This window comes from Anoplophora glabripennis, unplaced genomic scaffold, assembly GCF_000390285.2.
Source record: "Anoplophora glabripennis isolate ALB-LARVAE unplaced genomic scaffold, Agla_2.0 scaffold172, whole genome shotgun sequence".
NCBI lineage: Eukaryota > Metazoa > Arthropoda > Insecta > Coleoptera > Cerambycidae > Anoplophora > Anoplophora glabripennis.
In genome coordinates, this window is record NW_019416503.1 from 575,514 (window position 1) to 601,043 (window position 25,530).

The 25,530-nt window shown below is 33.5% G+C and overlaps 2 protein-coding genes across 2 annotated transcripts; one reads left to right on the forward strand and one right to left on the reverse strand.

The window, feature by feature from the left end:
- Positions 1-712: 712 nt before the first annotated feature.
- On the forward strand, positions 713-10,164 carry LOC108905248 (trehalase-like; the record flags this gene model as incomplete). Its single annotated transcript, XM_023454765.1, has 4 exons — positions 713-727; positions 3,557-4,420; positions 8,220-8,506; positions 9,657-10,164. Coding segments are annotated over 4 exons (1,674 nt in total), but the record flags the coding sequence as incomplete, so codon positions are not given.
- Positions 10,165-15,142: 4,978 nt separating this feature from the next.
- Positions 15,143-21,906, reverse strand: LOC108905249 (trehalase-like). Its single transcript, XM_018708050.1, has 2 exons — positions 21,007-21,906; positions 15,143-15,904 (listed from the first exon to the last, which is right to left on the reverse strand). Exons 1-2 carry the CDS (start codon positions 21,904-21,906, stop codon positions 15,143-15,145), a joined length of 1,662 nt encoding a protein of 553 aa, XP_018563566.1.
- Positions 21,907-25,530: the final 3,624 nt, after the last annotated feature.

Sequence of the window (25,530 nt, forward strand, 5' to 3'; positions counted from 1 at the left end):
TCCCTATTTGGTGGAATATCGTCATACTGTTCATTCAACTGACGCTTTACATAATCCCATATTTGTTTTTTTATAAGAAGTAATTTCCATTTTGTTTCATTTCAAAATATTGATTAGAACCCGAGTTATCACGGAAATATTATTTTTGGGGGTGAACATGAGGGTTAGTTTGCATCCGTTTAAATCCGTTTTAGGCTAAAAAATATATTAGTCCTTATTAATAATACATATTAATAAGGACTAATATTTTTTGAGATTAACAATGGATATTGAGCATACGATAATTTAAAGAAACACACGTTTACTGACGCACGCGCATTGACAATAGCGAACGAATAATCTATCTTTGTCATAAGCATACGAATTGTCCACAACTTCGGTACCATGAGTGCGATAAAGCGAACGTGATTTTTTATCTTTGTCCTGGCAGTGTTGTAGGAGCTAAATAAAATTCAAAAGGCAAAGTATCTGTCTAAAAAACAAACGTAAAAAAAAATCGAAGGCAACTTTACATTATTTTAAATAATCAATCGAATAGTAGGTATAAAAAAAAATTGTTTTAGTTTTGTTACATCATTAAAATTAACGATCAAAAACTTGAAAATGTTATAACTTTCTTATTAAAAATTAAAAATTATATCTATTTCTCTGAAAAGAAAAGTTACATTTTTAGAGTAGATTGAAAAAAAAATTACAAAATTCATTCATTTTTCTGCTTGTTATGATTTTTTTAAATTTCTGAAACTTCCCTTAACTTCCAGCCTCCCTAACTCTGTTAATATTAATAGTAGGTACAAGAAAAAGTCAAGAGGCCATTTTTATGTAGAATTGTATGCTTTACAACTTTTATAAGAAACTTCAACTGATTTCATTGCGGGTACCTTATACAGTGTTCATTAATGGCGTACAGAAAAACCAGAGGCCCATTGTAGCTAAAATTAAGTAAATTTTGTTACACACACGTAGGCTCTTAAGGCCGCCGTTTCCGAGCTGCATGGTTTTCAAAATTATAAAAAAATTAAAAATAATTTTCTTAAATCCATTCAATCTAACAATTCGTAAGTGAGTAGTAGACGTTTCGCAAGATTTATTAACTAGGATGAATCGATTTTTCTATTGTAATGTAAATGTAACTCTTTTAATAGAAACAAGATAAGTAATAAAAAAATACATACGGGGTCTGCTATAAGAGTTTGCCAGATCTACCAGAAAAGCATTTTTGTACAAAACTCGTAAAATGCATAGACCTAGTAAACTATGGACTGGCCTTAGAAAGAGAGGTCAATCGCGCTGATGTGTGCAAAGCAGATGAAGCTAGTTGAGGCANTATGCTTTACAACTTTTATAAGAAACTTCAACTGATTTCATTGCGGGTACCTTATACAGTGTTCATTAATGGCGTACAGAAAAACCAGAGGCCCATTGTGGCTAAAGTTAAGTAAATTTTGTTACACACACGTAGGCTCTTAAGGCCGCGGTTTCCGAGTTGCATGGTTTTCAAAATTATAAAAAAATTAAAAATAATTTTCTTAAATCCATTCAATCTAACTATTCGTAAGTGGGTAGTAGACGTTTCGCAAGATTTATTAACTAGGATGAATCGATTTTTCTATTGTAATGTAAATGTAACTCTTTTAATAGAAAGAAGATAAGTAATAAAAAAATGCATACGGGGTCTGCTATAAGAGTTTGCCAGATCTACCAGAAAAGCATTTTTGTACAAAACTCGTAAAATGCATAGACCTAGTAAACTATGGACTGGCCTTAGAAAGAGAGGTCAATCGCGCTGATGTGTGCAAGGCAGATGAAGCTAGTTGAGGCAAATACCGGTAAAACAAAGGATGGTATACGAGTATACCGGTACAAAATGCCGTAAACAAAGTTTGAAGTAAATGTCATGTATTAACATTATTAATTGATTTCTTGAATTTTTGTGCGATCTAGTTAGTGTATGTGAAAGATTCGTAAAAACTAAATATGGTGTAATCGTGTTCTGCGATAAATTGCGTAAAGAGACGTTTTAAGTGGAGAAAAAATTAAATTTCATAGGTAGGAAAGAAGTTATGATGATACCAACATGTTTATACTTTTCGCATCTTTCTGAAAATAACGACCAAGTACTCTCTCTGATGATAACTTATTAGATTATATTATTTACCCCTCAAAATAAAAAGTCATTTTAACGTCAAAATTTTGCCGCTTTAAATGTGTTACTCTTCAAATTATTTTTTAACATCAAACCGAATATAAAGAAAAAGTTTTAACTGAAATGTACTAATAATGTACTTCAACAAAAATTCTCTTCAAATAATATGTTGAATGAAGAAAGCATCGACATAGTTTCAATTTATACAGTTCTTCAAAGCAAGAAAATATGAAATATTTGAAACAACTACGTCAGAAGAGCTTACAGTAATTTTAACCGATCGAGTTTACGATATGAGGAAAATAAATGGAGAAATACATAAATAAGGCATTATAAAATGGAATATTATAACTAAAGCAATTCAAATATTGTACTGTAATTAAGACAGTAATATAATAAACCCTTTTAGATACGTATACTACTAGAAAAAATGACAATTTTTTGCCTTTTAGTCTCTATATTATTTTTATATTCTTTGAATACGGCCCAACAGAAAAAAGAAGTAAGGAATCGAGTATAGCTAGCTAATTGGTTGAATTAAATGTAGCGCGCTGCAATCGAAATTATGTGAACGAAGCTTAAGCCCTGACTAGCTCCATCTCTCTCGCACACGTCCGAGCGATTGCCGTTTATATAGGGAAAACGACAGTTGGGCTAGTCCAGTAGTTTATAAGATCTATGGTAACATGTCAGATGTGACGGTAAAATATTGCCACACGAGTTTAATGGGAACGCCCCATATAGACAAGCGGTTAAACCGTCTATTTCAAACAAAATACAGATTGGAAACCTTTATCTTGCGTCGAGTGTACTTATAGCAGCATAAATTTAGTGATGGGCATGGACTATTATGCTGGCACCCGGTGGACATGGTGAAAAGTACTCGAGTAATGAAGGAGGGTGTACAAGGGGCCTAATAAGGCCTAAGTGCCGCGGTGGAAAAACAATTCCACCACCCTCCGACATACATACATACATACATACATACATACATACATACATACATACATACATACATACCCGGTGGACATTTTTTTAACGAAATTGTTTTGTTAACAGGGCAAGTCGGATACTGGCCGTTCACAATATGTACTGTCAAAATATTTTCAACAATGAACCTCCCCTTAATCCTTCATGGACGTCCATAGACGTTTCTACATTAAATATTAAATGAATACTAAACGGATGTCACTGTCAAATATGTCAGATTTAGCTTTCAATTTCAAATTATCAAAATTATAAGTATCAAAAATTAACAGTTTTCAAATAATATCTTAGGAAGGTAATTGAAAAATTCTCTCATCCAATCGAATCAATTTAGCTTAGGTACCTACCTTTATTCATTTTTAGAAACAAAAGTACCCTTCATAAATGATCATTATTTTTATCGCAAAACTATTATTTTTGTGGAAATTGTGTGCAGCCCAACACAAACAATCATGCAACAATCCCATCTACTGCCAAGGAGACGTACTCCACGTTGTGCAAACGGCTAAAATCTTCAACGATTCGAAGACCTTCGTCGATATGGCACTAGTAAATCCAATCAATGAAACGTTGGCAAACTTTTACGCCATGATGAGCGAAACCGACAACAACCCGTCCAGGGAGAAAATCCAGGAGTACGTCAATAAGAACTTTAAAAGCATCGGCGAACTGGAGGAAATCTTCCCGAGAGATTTTCAAGCAGAGCCAAAGATTGTCAAGGAAATTAACGACCCTGTCGTCAGAGCATTTACGAAAAATTTGGTCAGTATTTGGCCGACATTGACGAGAAAAGTTTCTTATCGCGTGTTTGAAGAACCGGATACTCATTCCCTGATACCAGTTCAACATCCATTCGTTATACCTGGAGGGAGATTCAAGGAATATTACTACTGGGACTCTTACTGGATAATCAAAGGACTCCTTCTGTCCGATATGGTGGAAACAGCACGCGGTATGGTCCAGAACATCATTTCCATAGTGGAACGATACGGTTTTGTACCTAATGGTGGTAGAGTATATTACCTAAATAGATCGCAACCTCCAGTTTTAACATTAATGGTGTATGACTACATGAAATATACCAAGGACTATGAATTTGTGCGGCAAAACATAGGGGCGCTTGAAAAGGAATTGAAATTTTGGCTGACCAAGAGGATTGTTGAAATACGAAAGAATGGCAAGATTTATATTTTGGCTCATTTTGATTCCAGTAGTGACACGCCAAGACCAGAGTCTTATTTTGAGGACATTGAAACTTGCTCCAATTTACCATCTGATGATGAAAAGGTTTGTCTAATTTTATTTATACAGCATTAATAGCATGTTGAGATAAACTTTCAGGACTGAAATTTCGATTTCTTCCTAAAACGATTCTAATGACTATGATTGTAATTACCCAAAAACCTTTGAATCTATGTACCTACTTCAAATTTAATCCAGTGCAGATATCTCATAATATCCATCTACATATAAAATTTGTATGCAAACTAAAGAAACGCGACGAAATTAGAAAGGATCTAAGATCCAAGATGTTTCAACTTTAAAAAAAAGTTTATTTGATTTTAATGAGAATCTTTTGACACTTTTTTTCATATAATGATTAAAAGTCCAAAAATAAAAATGGTAACAATGTTACGTGCATTTATAAAAGCGAAGGCGAAGCTGAAACTCACAATAAAATATGTTTTACATATTACATTTAAATGAATTCAGACGAAATTAGTTTTTGAGAACTTTATCAGAAATTGTATTTCAAGATAAATTAACCCTGAAAGTTTGTGACAAGGTCGCTGTATAAAAGTGACCTTTATAACCCAAACAGTACAAACAAGTCTTAAAGACATCCTCAGGATATCCGATGGAATATACCCGTATGTCCCAGGAATGTATGGTTTTGGTTATGTCTAGCCATAGGGTGTTCAACTGCTATCTTACGTTACAAATCAGGATATTTTCGAGATATCCCACTATAAATCCCAGGGATATACGGTTTGACTTATACACTGCCATCAGGACAGTCTGAGGATGTCCGAATATTATGGCAGATATAGGTTCTTTCGAACATCCGAGGGATACCTTATACTACAAATCGGGACATCTTTAAGATATCCCACAGTATGCCCCAGGAAAATACGATTTTGATTATATGGTTGGAAGAACGTTGGATTGGATCAATGTGAGAGATTGATACCGGTCGGCGTTTGACCAACCCCCTATTTACTAAGGTTTTCCAGGGTTCCCTCACTACTGCACTGAATGGTAGTTAGGGCTTACCAACGTAAGTCTTTACAGGGCGCAAATGCGGCATACTGAATAATAATATGTCGCCCCCTCTCCCGCACAAGTCTGCGGCTTCTGTTGTAATCGTTACTATTAGAATGAGGGGTAGAGATATTATTATTAAATATTAATTTTTTAAATTGTTTACATAACATTTTTACCCTTAACATAATCTATATGCATTACACAGTCGAAGCTTTGTTAGTTATGTTACTGACAATTAATAATACGTCTTAAAAAAAGGACAGTTTCTATTGGTCACAAAATAGCCCAGTAAATGAATAATTTGTTGAAAAATTCGTTTCAGATTGAAACTTGGTTTAATCGTGGCGTGGTTTAATTTAATTTAATGGCAAAAAGAAATAATATTTCCCAAAAAGTATCGGTTTAAAATAACAAGATCATTATTTAAACAATGATTATAATGTAAAAATTGCCAAAAATGGAGTTTTTTAGCTGTATTAAAAAGCACTCTCCAACTCCAACCGGAGTTTTTGCTTTTGTTTATACTTACTAAACTGCAGTAAAAGTTGTATTTTGTTACGCTTAAGTAACCCTGAAAATTTGGTAAAAAAATATTTATTTGTTTACGAGTTTTTGCATTTGATATTAGAAATAGCATTTTTTCAATTGCAAAAACGCGGTTGTTAGCGTTATAATAAAGAGCCTTATGAGGGCTCATTTGTTTCGTCTTGACTTATATTTTCAAGATATGGAACTGGAAATTGTAATTTCATAGTCTAACCTCCTCAAAACGGCGTATAAACAAATAGTGTAATTTGTTTATAAGGATTTTCGTTAATAACTTTGGCAAGAATGAATATTTTTTAAAGCCGCTTTGATATTCGTAATCCTGGTAATTTTTCACGAATTTAAAAAAAAAATTGTTCTAGGACCATTTTTAGCCGAGATAGCGTTTTTTTTTTAAATTCATAACTTGTTTATTTATAAACATTTAGACTTGAAATTTCGGGAATTAATGGATTTTAATTTAGTAGGTCTCAAACACAGCGTTTTTTGAAAACCTATAAGTATAAACAAAAGCAGAAACTACTGTTGGAGAGCGCTTTTTAATACAGCTAAAAAACTCCAATTTTGGTAATTTTTACATTGTAATCATTGTTTAAACAATGATCTTGTTGTTTTAAGCCGATACTTGTTGGGAAATATTATTTCTTTTTGCCTAAACTAACGATTAAACCAAGTTTCAATCTGAAACGAATTACCTTTTGATTTACATGTACTACAAATTTCATTTACTGGACTAAAATGGCTGTATATTATGTAGCTCTCGCTTCTGCGTGTCAACTATTATTATTACGCTCTAACAAAACAAACTAATTTTAACGGTTAATAGGTAGGACTAACCGTTTAACCGTTAATATGTCTAACCGTTAATAGGTTGATATCTTAACCGTTAATAGGTTAATATTTTAATATGCCTAACCGTTTAACCGTTAATAGGTAGATCTAAACGTTAACAGGTAGGCCTATTTTTAACCATTTAGGTTTCAACTAAAGTCTGGTGCCTTGAGTTATCTACTTACCTTTGATCGAAAAAATGCTAGAAAAGGTATACTTATTCACCGTAAGAAGGTGCCATCTTGATCTAGTAAAGCATCGACCTATTACGTCGGCCTATTTCTGCTACTATTGTTAAACATCGACGCCAGGAGACGAGCAACCCCCAACCTGTCAACCCCCAATCACATCACTGTCTCCTCACTATCATCTATTACATTTTCGACTATTTCAGGATTGGAACAGTTGGTTCCAAAACAATTTGTACATGCAATTGTGCATGTAATTCCATGATTCCTGCACCCACAAGATCTGCATTGTCGATAATCGGATTTTGTCGCCTAATTGTTATGCATTATACGCAGTCGCACGGGCCCAAGAGATTCTTTTGAAAATCCATGATCCATGAAATATTCTTCAGTTTTAAGGAATATTTCTTTGATTTAACGAAATTTGTCTCTTAGGAACGGATTGTCCAGGATTTCTCCAATTCTAAGGCAATTTTTCTCAGTGATAGACAAGCTAAGATTAATGGATATTTTCCAGTGTCAGATTCGGAATCCCCGACCTCGAAAACCCCCGAGTAGAAATTTAGAAGGCAATTACTCAGCTATTCGATGTTTTACAGAAGTCCCCCCGCTTGCCCCCTGGGGGGGGGGGGGCCCAGGGTCGCCGGGCATATTTTTCAGGGACAGATTCGGAATCTCCGACTCCGAAAACCCGTGCACACAAATTTCTACAACTTTTAGTCAATTTTTACCATTTTTAAAAAATTCGGAAAAATTGATGCACTCCAAGATGCAGTTTATGCACAAGCAATGCAGTTTCGAACCAGCCCCAAAGTGTAATAGATAGACTTTTTTCCTGATATTTTTCCGAAGACAATGCTGAAAACCGCAACTCGATCGGTTCATCAGAAAAAAATTTCCGTATTCTGGGTGATTTTGGTCTAACTTGCCTGGACTATAGCTTCTGTGAATACACCGACATACAGGAAATTGCCATTATAATGCAGATTGTTTTAAAATCAAAACTTTTTTATCGATCGAATAAATGTGTTAACTAATCTATTTTTTAATCGCATTCTACTATTACTACGCATCTAAATTATAATGATATATAAAATAATTATGAATAGCACTAAGTTGCTGCTCCTCTTAAGTTTAGTTTTTAAAGTTGTTATTAAAAAATGTATTTTAATTAAAATCTCTATTCTTCACGATAATAACACTAAAATGCGTCAAAGTTTGTTCGGAATGGGAATAACGCCTCTTTTAATTCACAGTACGAGTGTTACACGGATTTGAAAAGCGGCGCCGAAAGTGGTTGGGACTTTACCTCTCGATGGTTTTTCGAAAAAGACGGGGGTTTATCTGATAAAATCGAAAATATTCAAACCAGACGAAATATACCCGTTGATCTAAACTCGTTCCTTTACAAATCGTTCACGGTGATGTACAAGTTCTTCATGATTCTTGGTAAGCCTGAACAAGCCAAACACTATATGGACCTGAGCGAATCTTGGAAGGAAGCTATAGAAAATGTGTTTTGGAACGAAGAAGATGGCACCTGGTAAGTAATTTTAAAGATACTTATTAGATGCGTTAGAATATACAGGGTGGGTCATTAGTGTGAGAAAGTAAAATAACTCCCTTGTTACTCATAATACAGAAAAAAAGTTTATATAAAAGTTGTACAAAATCAGGAAATCTAAAGGACAAAATTAATTTGAAACATGCAGGGTGATAAGTAAAAACAGGACACGCTAAAGATTACATTTTTTAAATGGAACACCCTGTATATTTTTAAACATATGGATCTTCGAGAAAATTCTATATATGGCAATATAAAAAGTTTATCATTTTAGTGCGGGGTTGCCAAGTTATGTAGAAAATTCTTCGATTTTTGGAAAAAACATTACCTCGAAGAAGTTGTATTAACTTTCAGCTACTAAAATTTGAAACAAAATAATTAGAGTTATAGGCAAATATTAGACAAAGGCTCCTTTATTAGCTAATATCGATATTTTATACAGGGCATTTTTTATAATACGATCATTTTTAGAGAGTTTAAATTTGATTTTCTAAAATTTTTCAAATGGAACACCCTGTATTTTATTGTTCTATTTTATTCACATATCGGTAAACTGCAACTTTTATTAAGCATGTTCTATATCTAAAATTGTTAATTTTTAAGATATAGCAACATTTCTGAAAAAACTTGATAAATTATGAAATGACAAGTTGACACAATGTGACAGTTTTTTCCAAAGCCATTTCGTGCGACCGAAAATAATAAAAATTAGGTTTTTCCAGAAATGTTGCTATATCTTAAAAACTTTAGGTGTTTCATTACAGCTTAACTTTGGTACACTTAGTTAGGTTAGATTTGAATGAACGTTTAGGTGGTCATCAGTTTAAATTGTCGAGAGAAAACTTCAGAACATCTTTGCATCAAAATGTCTTCCCAAATAGAGTGTTTTATCATTGGAATAGCCTACCTCCTACCTTCATCTGTTGTTATTGCCCCATCGGCCAACTCTTTCAAGGCTGCGGAGTTTAAGAGGGGGAGGTTATTACTAATGAAAAAGAATATATACAAAATACATGAAATACAAAAATATGACAATATAATATAATTATGATTTCTTTGGCTCAAAATTGTCCAAATGCAATTTGTGCTCTTTCATTTACGTACATCTTCTATATGTTGTTTATTTTAGGTACGATTATGACATAAAGACGGGTCAGCACAGAAAATTTTTCTTCGCAAGCAACCTGACACCTCTATGGGCAGGAGCATATAACGAAGACCAAAGGGTAGAAAGAGGCAAGAGGTCTGTGGACTATCTAAGGAAACACGGTGTACTCCAACTACGCGGCGGTATCCCTGCCTCCATGATACCGACAGGGCAGCAGTGGGATTATCCAAATGCGTGGACTCCCTTCCAGAACCTCATCATTATCGGGTTGCATAAAAGCGGACATCCGGAGGCCATTGAAGTGGCTAGAGATTTGGCCCACAAATGGATCAATTCCAACATTAAGGGATTCCATGAGAACAAAGCCATGTTTGAGAAGTACAACGCCCAGAACAGCGGACAGTTTGGCGGCGGGGGGGAGTACCACATCCAGGCGGGTTTTGGATGGAGCAATGGAGGCATTTTAGAACTGATCAATTTTTACCACAGGGCTAAAATAAGGAAGTCGAAGGGACTAACAATGCTATAATATTTAACGATAACGATGTATTCATTAAAATAATTTAGAAAATGTAGGAGTTTTATTGCAAACTTTTGTTAACTGTGAGATCTAATTCTTTTTTGATGAGTTAGAACTATTATTTAACGGAATACTGGAAGGATATCGTAAACTATTGCAATGATACAGTGGCTCAAACTACGAAAAAGTTACGCATTGCTTTGCTAAAATCAGATGGTGATGATGGTGATGATGAGATATAAGTGTGTTAGATATTAAATAGCCACTGCTACTCGAAGCTTAGGCTTAAATAATACCAAATTGATAGAGAGCGACCTGCTAATTTGCAAGTACTACGAAAATGAGATCAGTGTTGCACTAGACGGAATAAGGTTTTTAACAATGATGATGTGGGAAACAACTGCTCTGCGAACTAATGCCCTGACCAGCATTGAATTACTCCCCAAATATCTAGTAAACAACTAAGATCATTTGTCGGTAAAACTACCAGATATATCCTTGGTTGAAATATAATTAAAAACGGTCAGATTTTCTCTCTTTTACTGTTTTCAACATGCAATAGTAATTTTTTTATCGTTAATATTTAATATTTGTTAATTTAAGTGATACCTTGATATACGTATCAGCTCATAATAGGCCAGTGTTGGATTTGTCAACATTATTTTGTTACTTTAATTTCAATTGTCGATCAACTATTTTATTTTATAATTATATTTGTTTTTCTCATATTTTTAAAAAACTTTTTTTTGAAGTAGCGAGTTAAAAAAATTGCCGTAGAACGTGACAAAAATAAGGCTTAGTTAAAACCACTGGCACTGGCTTAGATAAGAGTTACAGTTTTCTCGAAAGTTACTGCACGCCACTGGAGAAAAATATTTCTATTTCATTTGGAAATCCGTATTATATTTTGAACGAAAATAATCTGTTGACTTTGTTGCATGGTTTTTACCATTTTGGTACAAATTAACAATTTCTAAATATGATACATTTAGATAAATTTTGAATGATACCAAAACGATAAAAGCTATGAAAAATGTCATGATACCATTTTCATTTAAATTAAAATTTCAAATTTTATAAAAAAAATTCAGTAGCGTACCGCATACCTACATCAGTTATTTGAGTTTTTTTTAAGTTTAACGTTATTTTATTTATGTATTTGCGCACATTTTTTTTCAATATCTTCACTTGTTCAAAAAAATATTTGGAACATTTTTCCCCTGAAAACTAACACCCTGTATTTCAAAAACCAGAGCCTCAGGTGCAAATGTTCATAAAATTGGAAAAGGAAAACGCTTCCTTATTTTTGACATGTTGTAATGTTACACCCTGTATGCTTAATACGTTAGTTTTCTAGTACTGTCAATATAAATTAGTCATACTTTATTACCATAAAAAAATACATTGAAATAGTCTCATTTTCCAATTATTGACGGTGATTCAAAATAAGATAACCAATATTTACCAATGTACCAGACTTCAAAGAATTTCTTACTGTTTGTCGATGGACAAAAAATATCCAATCTTGCTATTATTTCTAAACTCTTGGTTTTGTGTATACAGGGTGTTCCAGAAGGTGAGCAATCTCTCGGATTTATACAGAGGACGTTAAAATAACATGACAAGTTCCTATACAAATTTTCCCTAGAGGGCCCCCCTAAGGAGATACAGGCCCCTATTGGACGCCTCTGAAACTATTTTTTTTTAAATAACTTTTAAAATACTTTGTGCATGTAATTTAATTATTTTTTAATATGATTTGGTTTGCCAGGGACGGACTAGCTGTAGCACAATAATGTCATTTTTTTACGCCCTTTATGATTAAGGCACAAAAAATAATACCTAATTTTAGATAGCTTGAATCAAACTAAAAAAGGCACTCTTGGTTGATATCGATAAAATGACCCTTCCTTCAGTCACGAGCCATACTCGCCTACCAACAGAAAATATTGGGTTTTTTGATTTCGGATAAAGCTATTATGAGACATCCTGACCATCGCCAGGATACTTTTTTCTAAGGAGTATTCGAAAACCAGGAAAAATTTTATAAAATGTTGTTAAATGTTGGTCTTCTATGTGTTTAAAAGGTTAAATAAAATAATTATTTTATTATTAAAAAAAAAGAATTACAGAAAATGTGCTTTTTTAACCTTCGAAACCCATGTAGGTAACCCCTTAAGGAAAATGTGAGGTGACTTTTTTATCTGCTAAGATTAACATGTACATGGACCGTAAAACGATATGTAACAGCACATTTTTCACTTTCAAAAATAGTTAAGTGTAGTTCCAGCTTTTCCACGGATTTGTTGTTGAAATGTGAAGATTGTGGTCCCCATTTGAAATCAAATAAGACATCAGTAAGAATAGAGCAAATAATAACACATATGCTCATTTGCCACGTCTAGATTATTCTTCTTAATTGTATTTTAAGAGTGTAACTAGAGATATTTTAGGAAAATTGCAATAAGTTTAGTGAAAATTACAAGGGCACTATAGTGCTGCACTAGAGTATAATGTCGCCAGTACTATTCCGAAATTTACGGACGTTAGACATATAATTGGTATTAGCGTACAAAATTTTGGCCAGTGGTTTGCCCTTCAGTAAAAATATTTTTTTATATTCCAGTTGCTCGCTGAAGAAGTATGTGGCGATGCTGCTGGTATAGCTGCTGCTGGTATATAACTATTTAAGTTATAATTCTATATAGGACTAAATAGAGTAAATTTTCGTAAATATTGAAGTAGGGGTTTTGACGTCATTGACAATTGTTTTCCCGCGACCAAACTTAAATGTTTCCACTATTCAAAAAATATTGTATTTTTGCAAAATTTTTAAGAAAAAAATACTTTGCTAAATTTTTTAAGAATCTCCGTTAATTTAGATGCTACAAATTCTTCGAAAACTAATTACTAAATTTAAGTCTGACAAGTATTCTATGAACTCCATTGTCAACTCACAATTCATTTAAGGGTTTAATTGTTCAAGTACAAAACATTGATAAATTAACAATTAATCATAACAATAAGAAAAATTATAAAGCATTTAACTAAATTCATAAAACAATTTTTCAACTTACCTTAACGACACATTGTATTGTTACCTTTCGAAGAATATTTATGTGTAACTTCTAAAAGAATGGAAATAGTAAAAATTCTACACAAAAGTTGTTTAGAAAAATATGACATCTTTGATGGCATTATAATTTTTAGATATGTATATACTTGTATATTGCTGCATAAAACAAAAAAAAAAGAACCAAATTTTCATTCATCATTGCGCATCTGCTAAGGATAGAAATAACATTAGTCAGACGTCGATCTTTATGTTGCAATAAATTGGCAAAATATTTTGTGGGCGCGTCATTTACGTAAAAAAATGTTAATAAACACCAGGTGTAATTATTTTTTTGTTCATGGAATGCAAAAAAATACAGGCTGTTTTCATGAATCATATCTACAGTTCACAAATTTGAAAGATAGGTAGGTACCTCCAGTGACTATAATAAGAATTCATTTTATGGTTACTGGTACATCTTAATAATAATATTTTATGACAAACATAAAATTAGGGGTAAGCAATTTTATTTAGAAATATTACTATACGAGTACATTGTAAAAGATAATGACAGTCAATAATATTTTTATACAGTATGTCCATGGTTAGAGCAGAAAACAGGGAAAATATTTCTATTTTTCATTTTACGAGAAATAGGCATTCTTGATTATGATTATGTCAATCGCATATTAGAGACCAGCAAAAATTTAAAATATAAAAATTGTTCAAGAATGAACTGCCTTTTGCTTATCATTCAAATATGATTGTCATGAAAAACTTTATTTAGTAATTTTGCCAAAACATTGTATTAAATAAATTAAGAATAACTGTCACTATTACTCAAAAGCCCTATCACTTTTTAGTATAATGGTTGTTGTCAAAATTTTTTATTCTCCTTGCCAACCGCTTTAAAGACAAGCAAAAAATTTTAATTACGAGCCTTTTTTTATTTATCTTAATTATAATATAAATTTCAGTTCTAAGCAACTTTCCTTAATAACATATTTGTGTATTGTTAAAAACAAAGGCAGTTTATTCTTGAACGATTTTTATATTTAGCTATCGATTTTCTGATCATCTTGTACATGCAACATGAAAGTTCCACATGTCAATCGCATTTTAGAGACCAGCAAAAATTTTAATAAAGAATGCCTTTTTCTAGTAAAATGAAAAATAAAATTATTTTCGCTCTTTTCTACTCTACCCGTGGACATACTGTATATACAGATAATTTCGATAATGAAAAATTAATGATAGCTTATATCTACTTATTAAATATTTCACAAATGCAAGACGTAACCGAAACTATTGAAATATCACAGCGACATACTTATTTCTAAAAAATGAGATTTTTTTCTGATAACGCTTAATTAAAATAAAAATATTTTTTCTTATTTAACACAACACTATAGAAAGCCAACAAGGTGCAGATTTTTACTTATATTAATTTTAAGTATTATCTATTAAATGCAACAGGTATTCTAATAGTAATAAAAATAAATAATTAAATACCAATCTAATAATTTTAATATCTAATGTATAATTTTGATTGTATTTACAATCTGGAACTTATAATAATTGTCCAATTATATGATGTAGGAATTTTAGTATGTGAATTAAATAAAATAATATCATTAGGATTTAAGGCGCCTACACACAGTAAACATGGCAAAAAATCTCCCAACTGTCTGAGTTTAGAATTTTTATTTTGAAAAATCAAATACGTATAGTGAATTATATAATGACGTTCATCGTTTTTATATACAAATATTTATACAGGGTGTCCAAGACAACTGGGTAGCAAACACGCATTGTTCAAATTACAAATTTAACCAAAATTAATTTTATCTTGCGTGTTTTGAAGTTATCAACGTCTTTCCTAATCAGTCTTTTAATATCAATCTGTTTGGTCCCGCGGAACATTTCACCACTTTATTTATTAACGTAAAATTTCTCTATTATCGATAGAGCGACCCCATTAGTCCATCCAAATCCGGATTGCACCCTATATTCACCCCCAGTTGCGAATTGGTCGGGATTCTCAGCGTGATATTTTTCAAACATTACCCCGTTCTTGTTGTAACTCCTTATATTTGCGACTATCCACCTGTGAGCGAATATTGTAGCTAGTTCCTTAGCTTCAGATTGTCCAGTTTCCAGAAGTCCCAGAATCAGGATCTCTTGCAGCGGAGGAAACGCGTTTGGCCTGTCCCATTGCTGTCCGCTTTCCTTCAAGGAAGTGGGTACTCCTTCCTCAAATTTTCCGATCTCGAGGCTGTTCAGATACGACACAGCTCTAGATCCGTACTCTCTTCTTAGTGAAGCGTCAAAAGTTTGACACCAGAGCGGCGCGAAGTTACTGAGATAAAAAGCTTTTCTAGATTTGGATGATGTGATGTCGTAGTCGTACCAGATCCCATCTTGGTTATCGTAAAATACCGATTCTATTGATTTTTCCCATGAAAAAGACCGTTCCAGCCACTGGAAGGACTTCTTCGAATCGCCGGTTAATGTGTAGAATCTGGAAAGTTCTCGGAAAGCTTTGCAAAGGTAGGAATTGAGGTCTACCGGAGCTATACGAGTGACTTGGATGTGCGTGAGGTTGGAGCATTTGGAGTGGTTTTGGTGGAACATCCATCTGGACGAGAAGTCCCAACCGCTTTCTGCTCCGCTTCTCAGGTTCATGTAACAGTTCTGAAATTGAAAAAGTATTTTATAAATGAAATTTTCTTACATTTAAATTAATACTGATTTAATCGATCAGAAACGATTAAGAAACAAATAAGCATACCATAAAAGTTATTGCGTTATCGTAGGAAAATTAAAAAAAGGACCAGTAATTTTTAAAGATTGCATGTTGGTACCGACTAACGCATGTACCGTACGTACCGATGGTTAATTGCCTTGTTTTGGTCAAATTTATTTTGCACTTAAACTTGCATCATGAAATATTTCTATTGCTTACTTAGGAACAATAGTTAACGCATAAACGGGTACTAAAATTTTTTATAATACATTTCTTTCCTATTACCTACCTACGGCAATAATAAACGTGGTCTGTCTATGGGATTTTTGTTAGGTAAGGTAATGAACGTTTGTTTCCATTGCTTGTTTACAAACAAAGCTCTGTCGGAATGTATGTTTATTGAGAGTCTACCGCTGGGCAAATACGAACAATAGTAATCCAGATGTTCAGAATAGCGTAACTGTAGGTGTTGCTTCAGTAGGAGTCTGCATATAATAAATTTAAGTTATGTTATAAAATACCGAGTAGGCTGATTCTATAAATACATCCACAGTAGGTACCTATCTGTGATTTTGAAGATAACAAGAAAGTGAAAAATTCTTTATTTGATAAGAAAAATTTTTTGTCAAAATAATATAATCGTGCATATTAATATTAGCTTTGTCCTTTTTTATACAAATCATGAGAAATTTTACATATAGATTAAGTCGGGCGGTGTTGGCCATATGGGAAGAGATAGTCATGGTTAATATTTAGCACACCAGATAACATATGACGCTGTTGGACGGTCTGAACCTTAGTTGCTGTTGTGCTATATCTTCGGCAAACGGTATTGTTGTTATAATAATAGTTTTTTAAATATTTACAAGAAAAGGTTTTCGAGGTAAGTAAAGTAGATTTAGTGATTATACAGGGTCGGAATGTCCCCATGGTTCATCGGCTGTTACGTGAGAGCGATAAAGTAAGTCATAGAAATCCGTACGATAGAGAAATATGGCTATAATAAAGGCGTCTAACAGTCACTGCCCATTTCGTCCTTCCACAAATAAGAAGTGGATCTTATTTGTGGAAGGGCGAAATGGGCGGTGACTATTAGACGCCTTCATTATAGCCATCTTTCTCTATCGCACGGATTTCTAAGAATTTTTATCGCTCTCATGTAACGGCCGTTGAACCATGGGGACTTTCCGACCCTGTATATACTAGCCAATGTTTCAAACTTTTACAAATTTGAAGTAATTACTGGGTATAAACATGATAAATATGCACCATCGTGCATCTTAACCTCAAAATCGTTGCTTCTATATTTGAATTAGTTTAGAAAAAATCGCACATTTTTCTCTCAGTCAAAACGGGGTAAGATGGCCATCTGGGCAATGAGGAGAAGAAAATGGATTTTTCCAGTAGCGAAAATGAAGAAGACGTGCCTTTGATTACTGAATCTGATAATTCCGTGGAGGACTTCAATGAAAACGAATGCGTCGGCTGTGGGGAGGAATATAATAATACTGCAAAGAAAGATGACTGGATCTGCTGTGTAAGATGTAAATTTTGGATACATGAATCATGTATGTCATTTATTGATTTATGTCAAAAATGTGGAAAATTTTGTTTGAAAGAGAAGCCCCTCTATATGAAATCTGGTATTTAAAATATCAATAATATTTTTGTAAACTTCTTTTACAAGAATTTGTGTTATTTTATGGTATTTTTATTTTCTTTATATGTTTTGATAATAAAAATCTTATTTAAAAAAATTTTTTTAATATGGCTAAATCACCCGAAGTCTTATGGCTATCTCTCCCTGACCTTGGGGGGAATATGGCCAATCGCAGTAGTTTTTATTTTTTCAAATTACGTATATACCTTTCACGCAAACAAATTCTCCACCCCGCTAGTGACGTATAAGTAATTACCTAACGTATATACGTATTTGCTTTTTTATTTAGTGCAATGTAAATCATACTATCTAAAAAAATATTTTGGGCTGGCCCTCATCCCCCGACTTACCTTAGAGCTCTTTAAGAGGAATATCAAGGGATGGGTTATTCAAAATCCACTATTTTTTTTTTGTGAAAGTATAGGTACAGCCGACACTATCTGACTGACGTTCTCAAACATTCAGAAATTCCATTCCAATTAAAAAGTTGTTTAGAAAGATATATAAATAAAAAAAATCACCCTGTATGCGTTATTTTAATGTAACTAGAAATTTTAAAAGTGTGTTTACGTGTTTGACTTTTCGTTGAATTTTTGAGAAATAACCAATTTTGACTAAAATTGAATATTCAGCATTATTATTTAATCCAATTTCCAGGGCAGTATGATTATTCCAGTCGAATCAGATCACAAAACTTGAAAAATTGAAAAAACTATTGAATTTTTTTACTGTCACCTATTGAAATTTTTAAAAGATACGTACCTATTCTGTAAAAAAATCTTTCAATAAAGCAAAAAACTGAGAAATATGAGAAAGAAAATTATATTTACAGGTATTATTCGGTCAGAAGTAGAAATTTTATGAATATTTTTAATTTGCGACGGATTAGTACCGACAATGTATACATTTTTTGATGGCATTGCATTCGTCTCAACGAGATGCCTAAATTTAAAAAATCATCGAAATTGAAACTTGAAACTGAAACTTGAAAAGTCAAAAATCTCGCGAGCGACAAGAGCGTGGCAGGCTGTTCATTAATGTTAAGTTTTACTGCTTTTTATACAGGCTGTTACAAAAAAAATCAAGGGTAACATGATTAGTTTTCGAAATATTTAAAAAAAAACGAAATTTTGGAAATCCATTTTTGTTTCATTTCAGTCATGTTTGTGGTTATTATTTTTAATTGAAGAAAGAAAAACACTTTCTCGTAGTAACGTTTTGTCCTCTATCGAATGGCATACTCAATTTTTATACGTAACGTTTTGTCTCTCCAGGACCATCATCAACTCCATTTTTTTAAATACGGCCCTAGAAATTTTATTACATTTTTTGCAAGTCTTCATGACCCCCAATACTGTACTGCCTCAGCCCGAACCAGATTTAGACGTTTTGTCTCGAAAAATTCATTTTCAGTGTATTCGTTCCAAATTTATCTAAATTTTTTATTTAGATTTCTTTGTTTATTGAATTATCGTACACTGTAAGTGTCATTAAACCCTGTGATATCCATCTAGTTATTTAAACTATTACCACCACGCATTAAAATAAAACATTATTAGAGTTTTATTCCCGTGTCCATAGTTATTAGGCTTCTCGAGTGCTCAAAATTCAAACAAATTCAGATCTATTTTTTTCAGGATCTTCATACAAATACATCTGACATGCTCTTTCACACCTGTGGTTAGAGATATAATAAATTCCGATAATATTACGCTGATCTTCATTTTCACTCTTTGCCAAAACGAAAAAGTTTTTGAACATTTACTGATATTTTTAAAGAATAATATTCAGTTGGCGTTTTGGTTGTTCATATGCATTTTTAAGAATTAATTTGTCATAATAAAATTAAAATTGTAATTATGTTTTAATTTTGAAGCAACAACTTATTGAGTTATGTATGATCAAGTGATGGTAATAGTTAATAATAATAAATGTTTTATTGTAATGCGTGGTGGTAATAGTATAAATAACTAGATGGATTTCACAGGGTCTAACGACACTTATAATGTACGATAATACAATAAAAAAAGAAATCTATATAAAAAATTTAGATAAATTTGGAGCGAATACACTGAAGATGAATTTTTCGAGACAAAACGTCTGAATCTGGTTCGGGCTGAGGCAGTACAGTATTGGGGATCATGAAGTCGTATTTAAAAAAATGAAGTTGATGATGGTCCTGGGGAGACGACACGTTACATATAAAAATTGATTATGCCATTCGATAGAGGGCAAAAAGTGGCCATGAGAAAGTGTTCTTCCTTTTTCAATATCGCCTCTGAAATGAGCTACTTCGTACCTCTTACCATTTCCGAGACCCCTGTAGTAAGAAGCGAATTTGTAACAGCATGTATAAAACTTTTTGAAAATAAAAGTTTAACTCTTTCTTTAACTGTCTCGAAAATCCGCGTCTGATACGTCCAATAGTTTTTTTTTTTTGAATAAATTAGAACCTATATCTACGATATATTACTCATAAAATTAACGTTTAGTAATAAAATAATTAGTTGCAAACAAACGAACGAAATTAATTAACAAATACAAGTAACAATTTCACGGTCAATCGAATCGGCTTTTGGAACACATGTTGGTCATTGGATTGGCCGTCTTTTTCATAAATTTCATCAACATCCATTGCTTTTTTGCAATGCGCAATTTTCCAAAACTGAATTTTTCACGTTCGACTTTTATTTTACAGTTAACAAATAGGTGAACAATAACTTTAGATACTTAAATTGTAGGTTATTTAATTGCCTACAATATGAAATAAATTATCCGCTAAATCGTCTATATTTTCATGGGCAATAAAAAAAGTGAAAAAAAACACGTAATTTTGCAACTCATTTGCAATTTCCCAGCTTAGCGCCACTTCTTTCGAGTTACTTTTTTGATATTATCATTCTACATACCATTTCCTGTCATAAGTGCAATAAAATGTCTAATAATATTTTTTTTTTACTTTCAAACTCTAATCCGACTGGAGTAAATATAATTTTTAACTTTAAAAAAGAAAGTTTTCAAACCCAGATACCTATCACGTACACATTTTTGTTCTAATATAAGGTTACAACAATAAATAATTATGTCAATTAATTGTTATCATGTACTCATATCTTTCGAATACACATATTCTGTGTGTTCACCTTTAATTTAAAAAATAGTGGGTAATCCTATACCTATGTGACCTCAACATATACAAAATAATTTTATTGGCCGTCTTGAACTTAATGAGAAATTATAGAAACTTCATTTCATATCTCATATTTGCGAAGGCGGTCTTAGGAACTTTTGTTGCCAAAAAATATTCTTGATTTTATTTCTCCTTAAAATTTGTCGCAACGTGATTCTTACAACCAATATTTGCAAAATTTTTTGGCTTCGGAAATTTACCTTTTTACTCTCCTGTTCAAATTCCGCACATGTCTTAACATCCTCGAAATACGATTCCGGTCTTGGCGTGTCAGCTTCTGAGGAGAAATGTGCCAGCATGTGACTCTTTCCATCCTTCTTCACCACCGTAACCCTATTATTCAACCACCACTTTAATTCCTTCTCTAAAACCCCGATATTTTGCTGCAACCATTCGACATTGTTAGTGAAATCAACGTACAATCCTACCATAAGTGCGAACAAAGGGGGTTGCGATCTATTTAAATAATAAACTCTACTACCATTGGGAACGAACCCATACCTTTCCACTAGGTAGATGAAGTTGTCGAGGATTCCGCGTACAGTTTCTTTCATCCCACTTATGAGCAGGCCCTTGACTATCCAGTAGGAATCCCAGTAGTACATTTCCCTGAAGCGTCCACCAGGTATTACGAACCCATTTGGCACGTAAATGAGGGAGTGTTTGTCAGGGTTCTCCCTGACGTCCTTCTTCACTTTGCGTCCTAGAGTGGGCCAGATCCCTATCAGGTCCTGCGCGAATCCTCTTACCGCATCGTCGCTTATTTTTTCTAAAAACAACGGGCTGCTGTCATAGTCGCTCGGCATCCAATCTTCAAGGCCGCTCTCGTCGACGAAATTTTCCTCGACGAAGCTCCTTATCTGTTCCTGGCTAGGAGAGTGATGCGCGTTCCTCATGAAATCATTGAAATTTCTCAGTGTCTCATTGGGACGATTAATCTGACTCATGTCCACGAACGATTTCGAATCTTGGAATATTTTCGATTTCTGCACGACGTCCAGCATATCGCCCACGCAGTAGATCGGGCTATCACAAAACTGCGTTATTCCGACACACACGCGACCACACACCAAAACGGCTAGGACTGTTGTTAGCTTCATGTCTAGCGGGTGAATAAGCCTGGAGGTATTTACGGACGTACACGCGATTTATCATTTTATTTTTCGATAGAAGGTGTTGCTGGGAAATGTACTTTTTAATATTGAAACGTTTAGAATTTTATGTTAGTTTTTTTTTTCAAATAAAATGGGCTGATCTAGGTATAGCCCGTACTAGTATGATTATACCTTTGTCTATATACGGACTGGAACAGTGAGTTCCCGTAGGATTGTTTAAAGAAGTCATATTTTTGTCAAATATATAAATAAATGCGAAAAAGTACAAAAAAAGTTTCTGCGTTATTTGTATTTCGATAAAATATAGAGTTAAAGTAGCCATCAATTTTTTGAGTCAAAATAGTGACTTTCCTTATGCTGTATTTCAGGTATACGTTTATTTTTGAAGATACAAAGTGTCAAAATTACAATTAAAATAGTATATTAAACAACAAGGTTTGAAAACGACTCTTTGCACACGAGCGAGACATATTGATGGATCGAGCCGAAGGCGAGGTCCACAAGTCGAGTGTGCAAAGAGGTTTTCAAACGAGTTTTTTTACGATACTTTTTATACGACTGCAAACAGAGACCACAAAAATCAAATTTTAATTTAAATCGTTTTTATTACTAAAATTGCCAACACATTAACAAAATAAATTAAATACAACTTTTAATTTAACTCGTTTTTATTAAGATAATTGCTAACGCATTAACAAAAGAAACTAATATTTAATATTTATTGTAACATTTGAACATTCCTTCAAGGTTACGCTGGGAAAAGCAGTATTATTGTGCACCTTGTTTTCGGTAATAGAGAATATTTTTGGTGTCTTTAGTGCAGTTTTTCAGCGTGCGGTCGTTGTTTTCTTGTTGTATTCCAGTAGACGATCGTTGTTCTGGTTCTGTGGCAGCAGAAGACACTGAAGACTCTATATTTTTCGAAACTTCCATTTTATTTCTCATAGTCATCAACGTAGCCTTCGGCAACGGTACTGGATTTCCACCCTCTATGGCGTTTGAGGGCAAGCAGATTTGAGCCAGAATTGACTAAAATTGTGGCCGATGAACGCCGAAAACAGTGTCCCGTGTAACTTTCTGGATTCTCTAGCATCAAAAACTTGGCGATTTCCCTAGGCCATGTTTCCAATTTTGTTGATGCCAACGTTCTGGCTTGAACATTTTTCGTTTTGATAGTTAAAAAAAACCTGCCTGTCTTCAGATTAGGAGGACGAAGAGCACAGCAGTACTTTTTTAAGATAGCGTAAAGGTTTCTTGTAATTGTAAAACACATCAGCATAGCACTGCCGAAATCTTTGGTGTCTTCTATTTTGAGATAACATAATTCCTCCCTTCGGCATGTCCCAGATAGTCCAACTGCCACCACCGCTTTGAAAAGTAAATATTTGTCGTCTGATGCTTTCGTCAAAAACCGGCAAAAATCATCTTCTGTGAGGATTTGGGACTTCTTTGGGACGTAGTTTTCGAATTTTCGTTTGATTAGCGCTTGCAACTTTTTATAGCTTCCGAGATCTGTTGTGATTAACGTTGACTTGAGCATCGAAAAAATCGTCCACAATGTCGAAGATTTATATTTCTTAGATAGTTCTTCAAAATACACCATTACTGCGTTTTCTGAGAAAGTTTGGACATTTTTGGCTAGTCGCCAGTCCATAAATCGGCTTAACTCAACTTCATACCTGCTTCTGGATTTTGTGGAGTTCCGAACATATTTCGTTTGCTTTCTGTAAAATCTCTTCAGAATCATACATTTTCACACCCAAACTTCGGGAATTCAACAATTTTTGAAGTATCTAATCAACAAAATAAAGGAGCCGTGACGGTTGCTATGAAACTCAGCCAACTTGAAACATTGCATAATTTGGGTGACAACAAACAAAAATCACAATCTGGAGATGCGTGTGCAAAGATGACATAACCGTGTGCAAAATGTTTAGCACACAGCGTGTGCAAAATACCGTTTTCAGAGCGTGTTTTCCATGCGCAAAACCCCCTTTTGCAAGGCAGTCGTATAAAAAATAGTTTTATGAATGGATTGTCTTTTATTATTTTTCTCATACCAATTTTTTAACATAGGCTTTTTCATTTCTGTATTTGAATTTTTCTGGAATGATTGCTGGATGTCCTTATCCTTCTCATATTTTCTATCTAAGTGGTATCTAAACTTACAATGCAGCCATCTAATTTTATAACAAAATACAAATGTCATATTTTGTTGCACTTGCAGCGAAATATAAACGTTAGTTTCGACTTTTCCTTTATTTAGTAGAAGTTAAATTATTTTAATTGAAATGAAATTTAATAGGATGGTGCAAAAATTAATAAAAGCATTGCTAAGGGTTGACCCGTCTCCAAACATTGTCATCGACCAATAAGACATTCTTTATTGCATTACATATTTTTTTTTGGTATTACGATATCTATCAATTACTTATAAGTTCTTTTTATTATATCAATTTCGAATTTTTTCTTCTTCGATTTCGTCATTCACAAGTCGAAGACCATACCTGCACAGAGGGTGCCAATCTTCCGTACAAGCATAGCTAATCTACGGTCTACCGGCCGCGGGAATCGAACCCGGGCAGAATTAGCACACATCGATTTAAATACTGACGCCTTAAACCGTGCGGCTATCGACCGACATTACATTATTGCTTTAAATTTCATGGAATTAGACAATTGGTTGTGTGTTTTGAATGAATAATAAATACCTAAATAGGTAAATAAATAAATATTTGATTGTCGTAACACAGTTTTGTTGAGGCCTGTTGTTCAAATAAAGTGAATTTGATCAAAATTTTTACAAATATCTCTAAAAATAAGAAGGTCGGTTTTTTGTTGAAATGGAATACAATTTTAGGGAAAGTTAGGCAACGCGGTCAGCGCGCCCAGATGTAAGAAAGTAAAGCAATTTGTTGCCGTATTATAATAATACGGTAATAAATATTAAATAAATGTGTAATCTGTCAGATCTGACGAAATTCAACGAAATTCCTTCTGGATCCTGATTACCCACAAACGTCAAAATTTATGGGCACGGTCAGCTCTTACATTGGCTTATCCGTTATACATATCTATTTTATCTGCTTATAAAACTAAAGTAAAAAGTCTTTAACAGATTCATGACACTTGAGCTAATCAATCAATCTGTCAACTAGTGACGGAGGTACTGGGAGTGTTATGGGCCTTAGATATACTCAAAGGACAAGAGGATTTTTGACATTGCCCATAGTTTTAAGAGAAGGGGTCGACATCATCAAATCTAGGATAAGGTGCCTCAAAAAGAGGCAATTTGTTGCTTAATCAAAGTAATAAATGTAACAAACAAACAGTAGTGAGAAATGCGTGAACTCAATGTTATTGGCGAAAACAAGAAACTAAGAGAAGCGCTATATTTGTTCGACTAATAATGAAAACTTTCATGTTCCTCCATTATTGTGTTTTACATTGTTTTGTTATTGCACTTTGCACTATGACGCTCGGCCTTGAATTTCTAAAGCTCTTTCAGGCATTTTATTGTAGGGGAGACCGGGGACTATTGTAACATGGTACAAAAGTAACAGCGGCCATATCAATTATTAGCGCGATTCAAATTTCGCGCCGCAATGT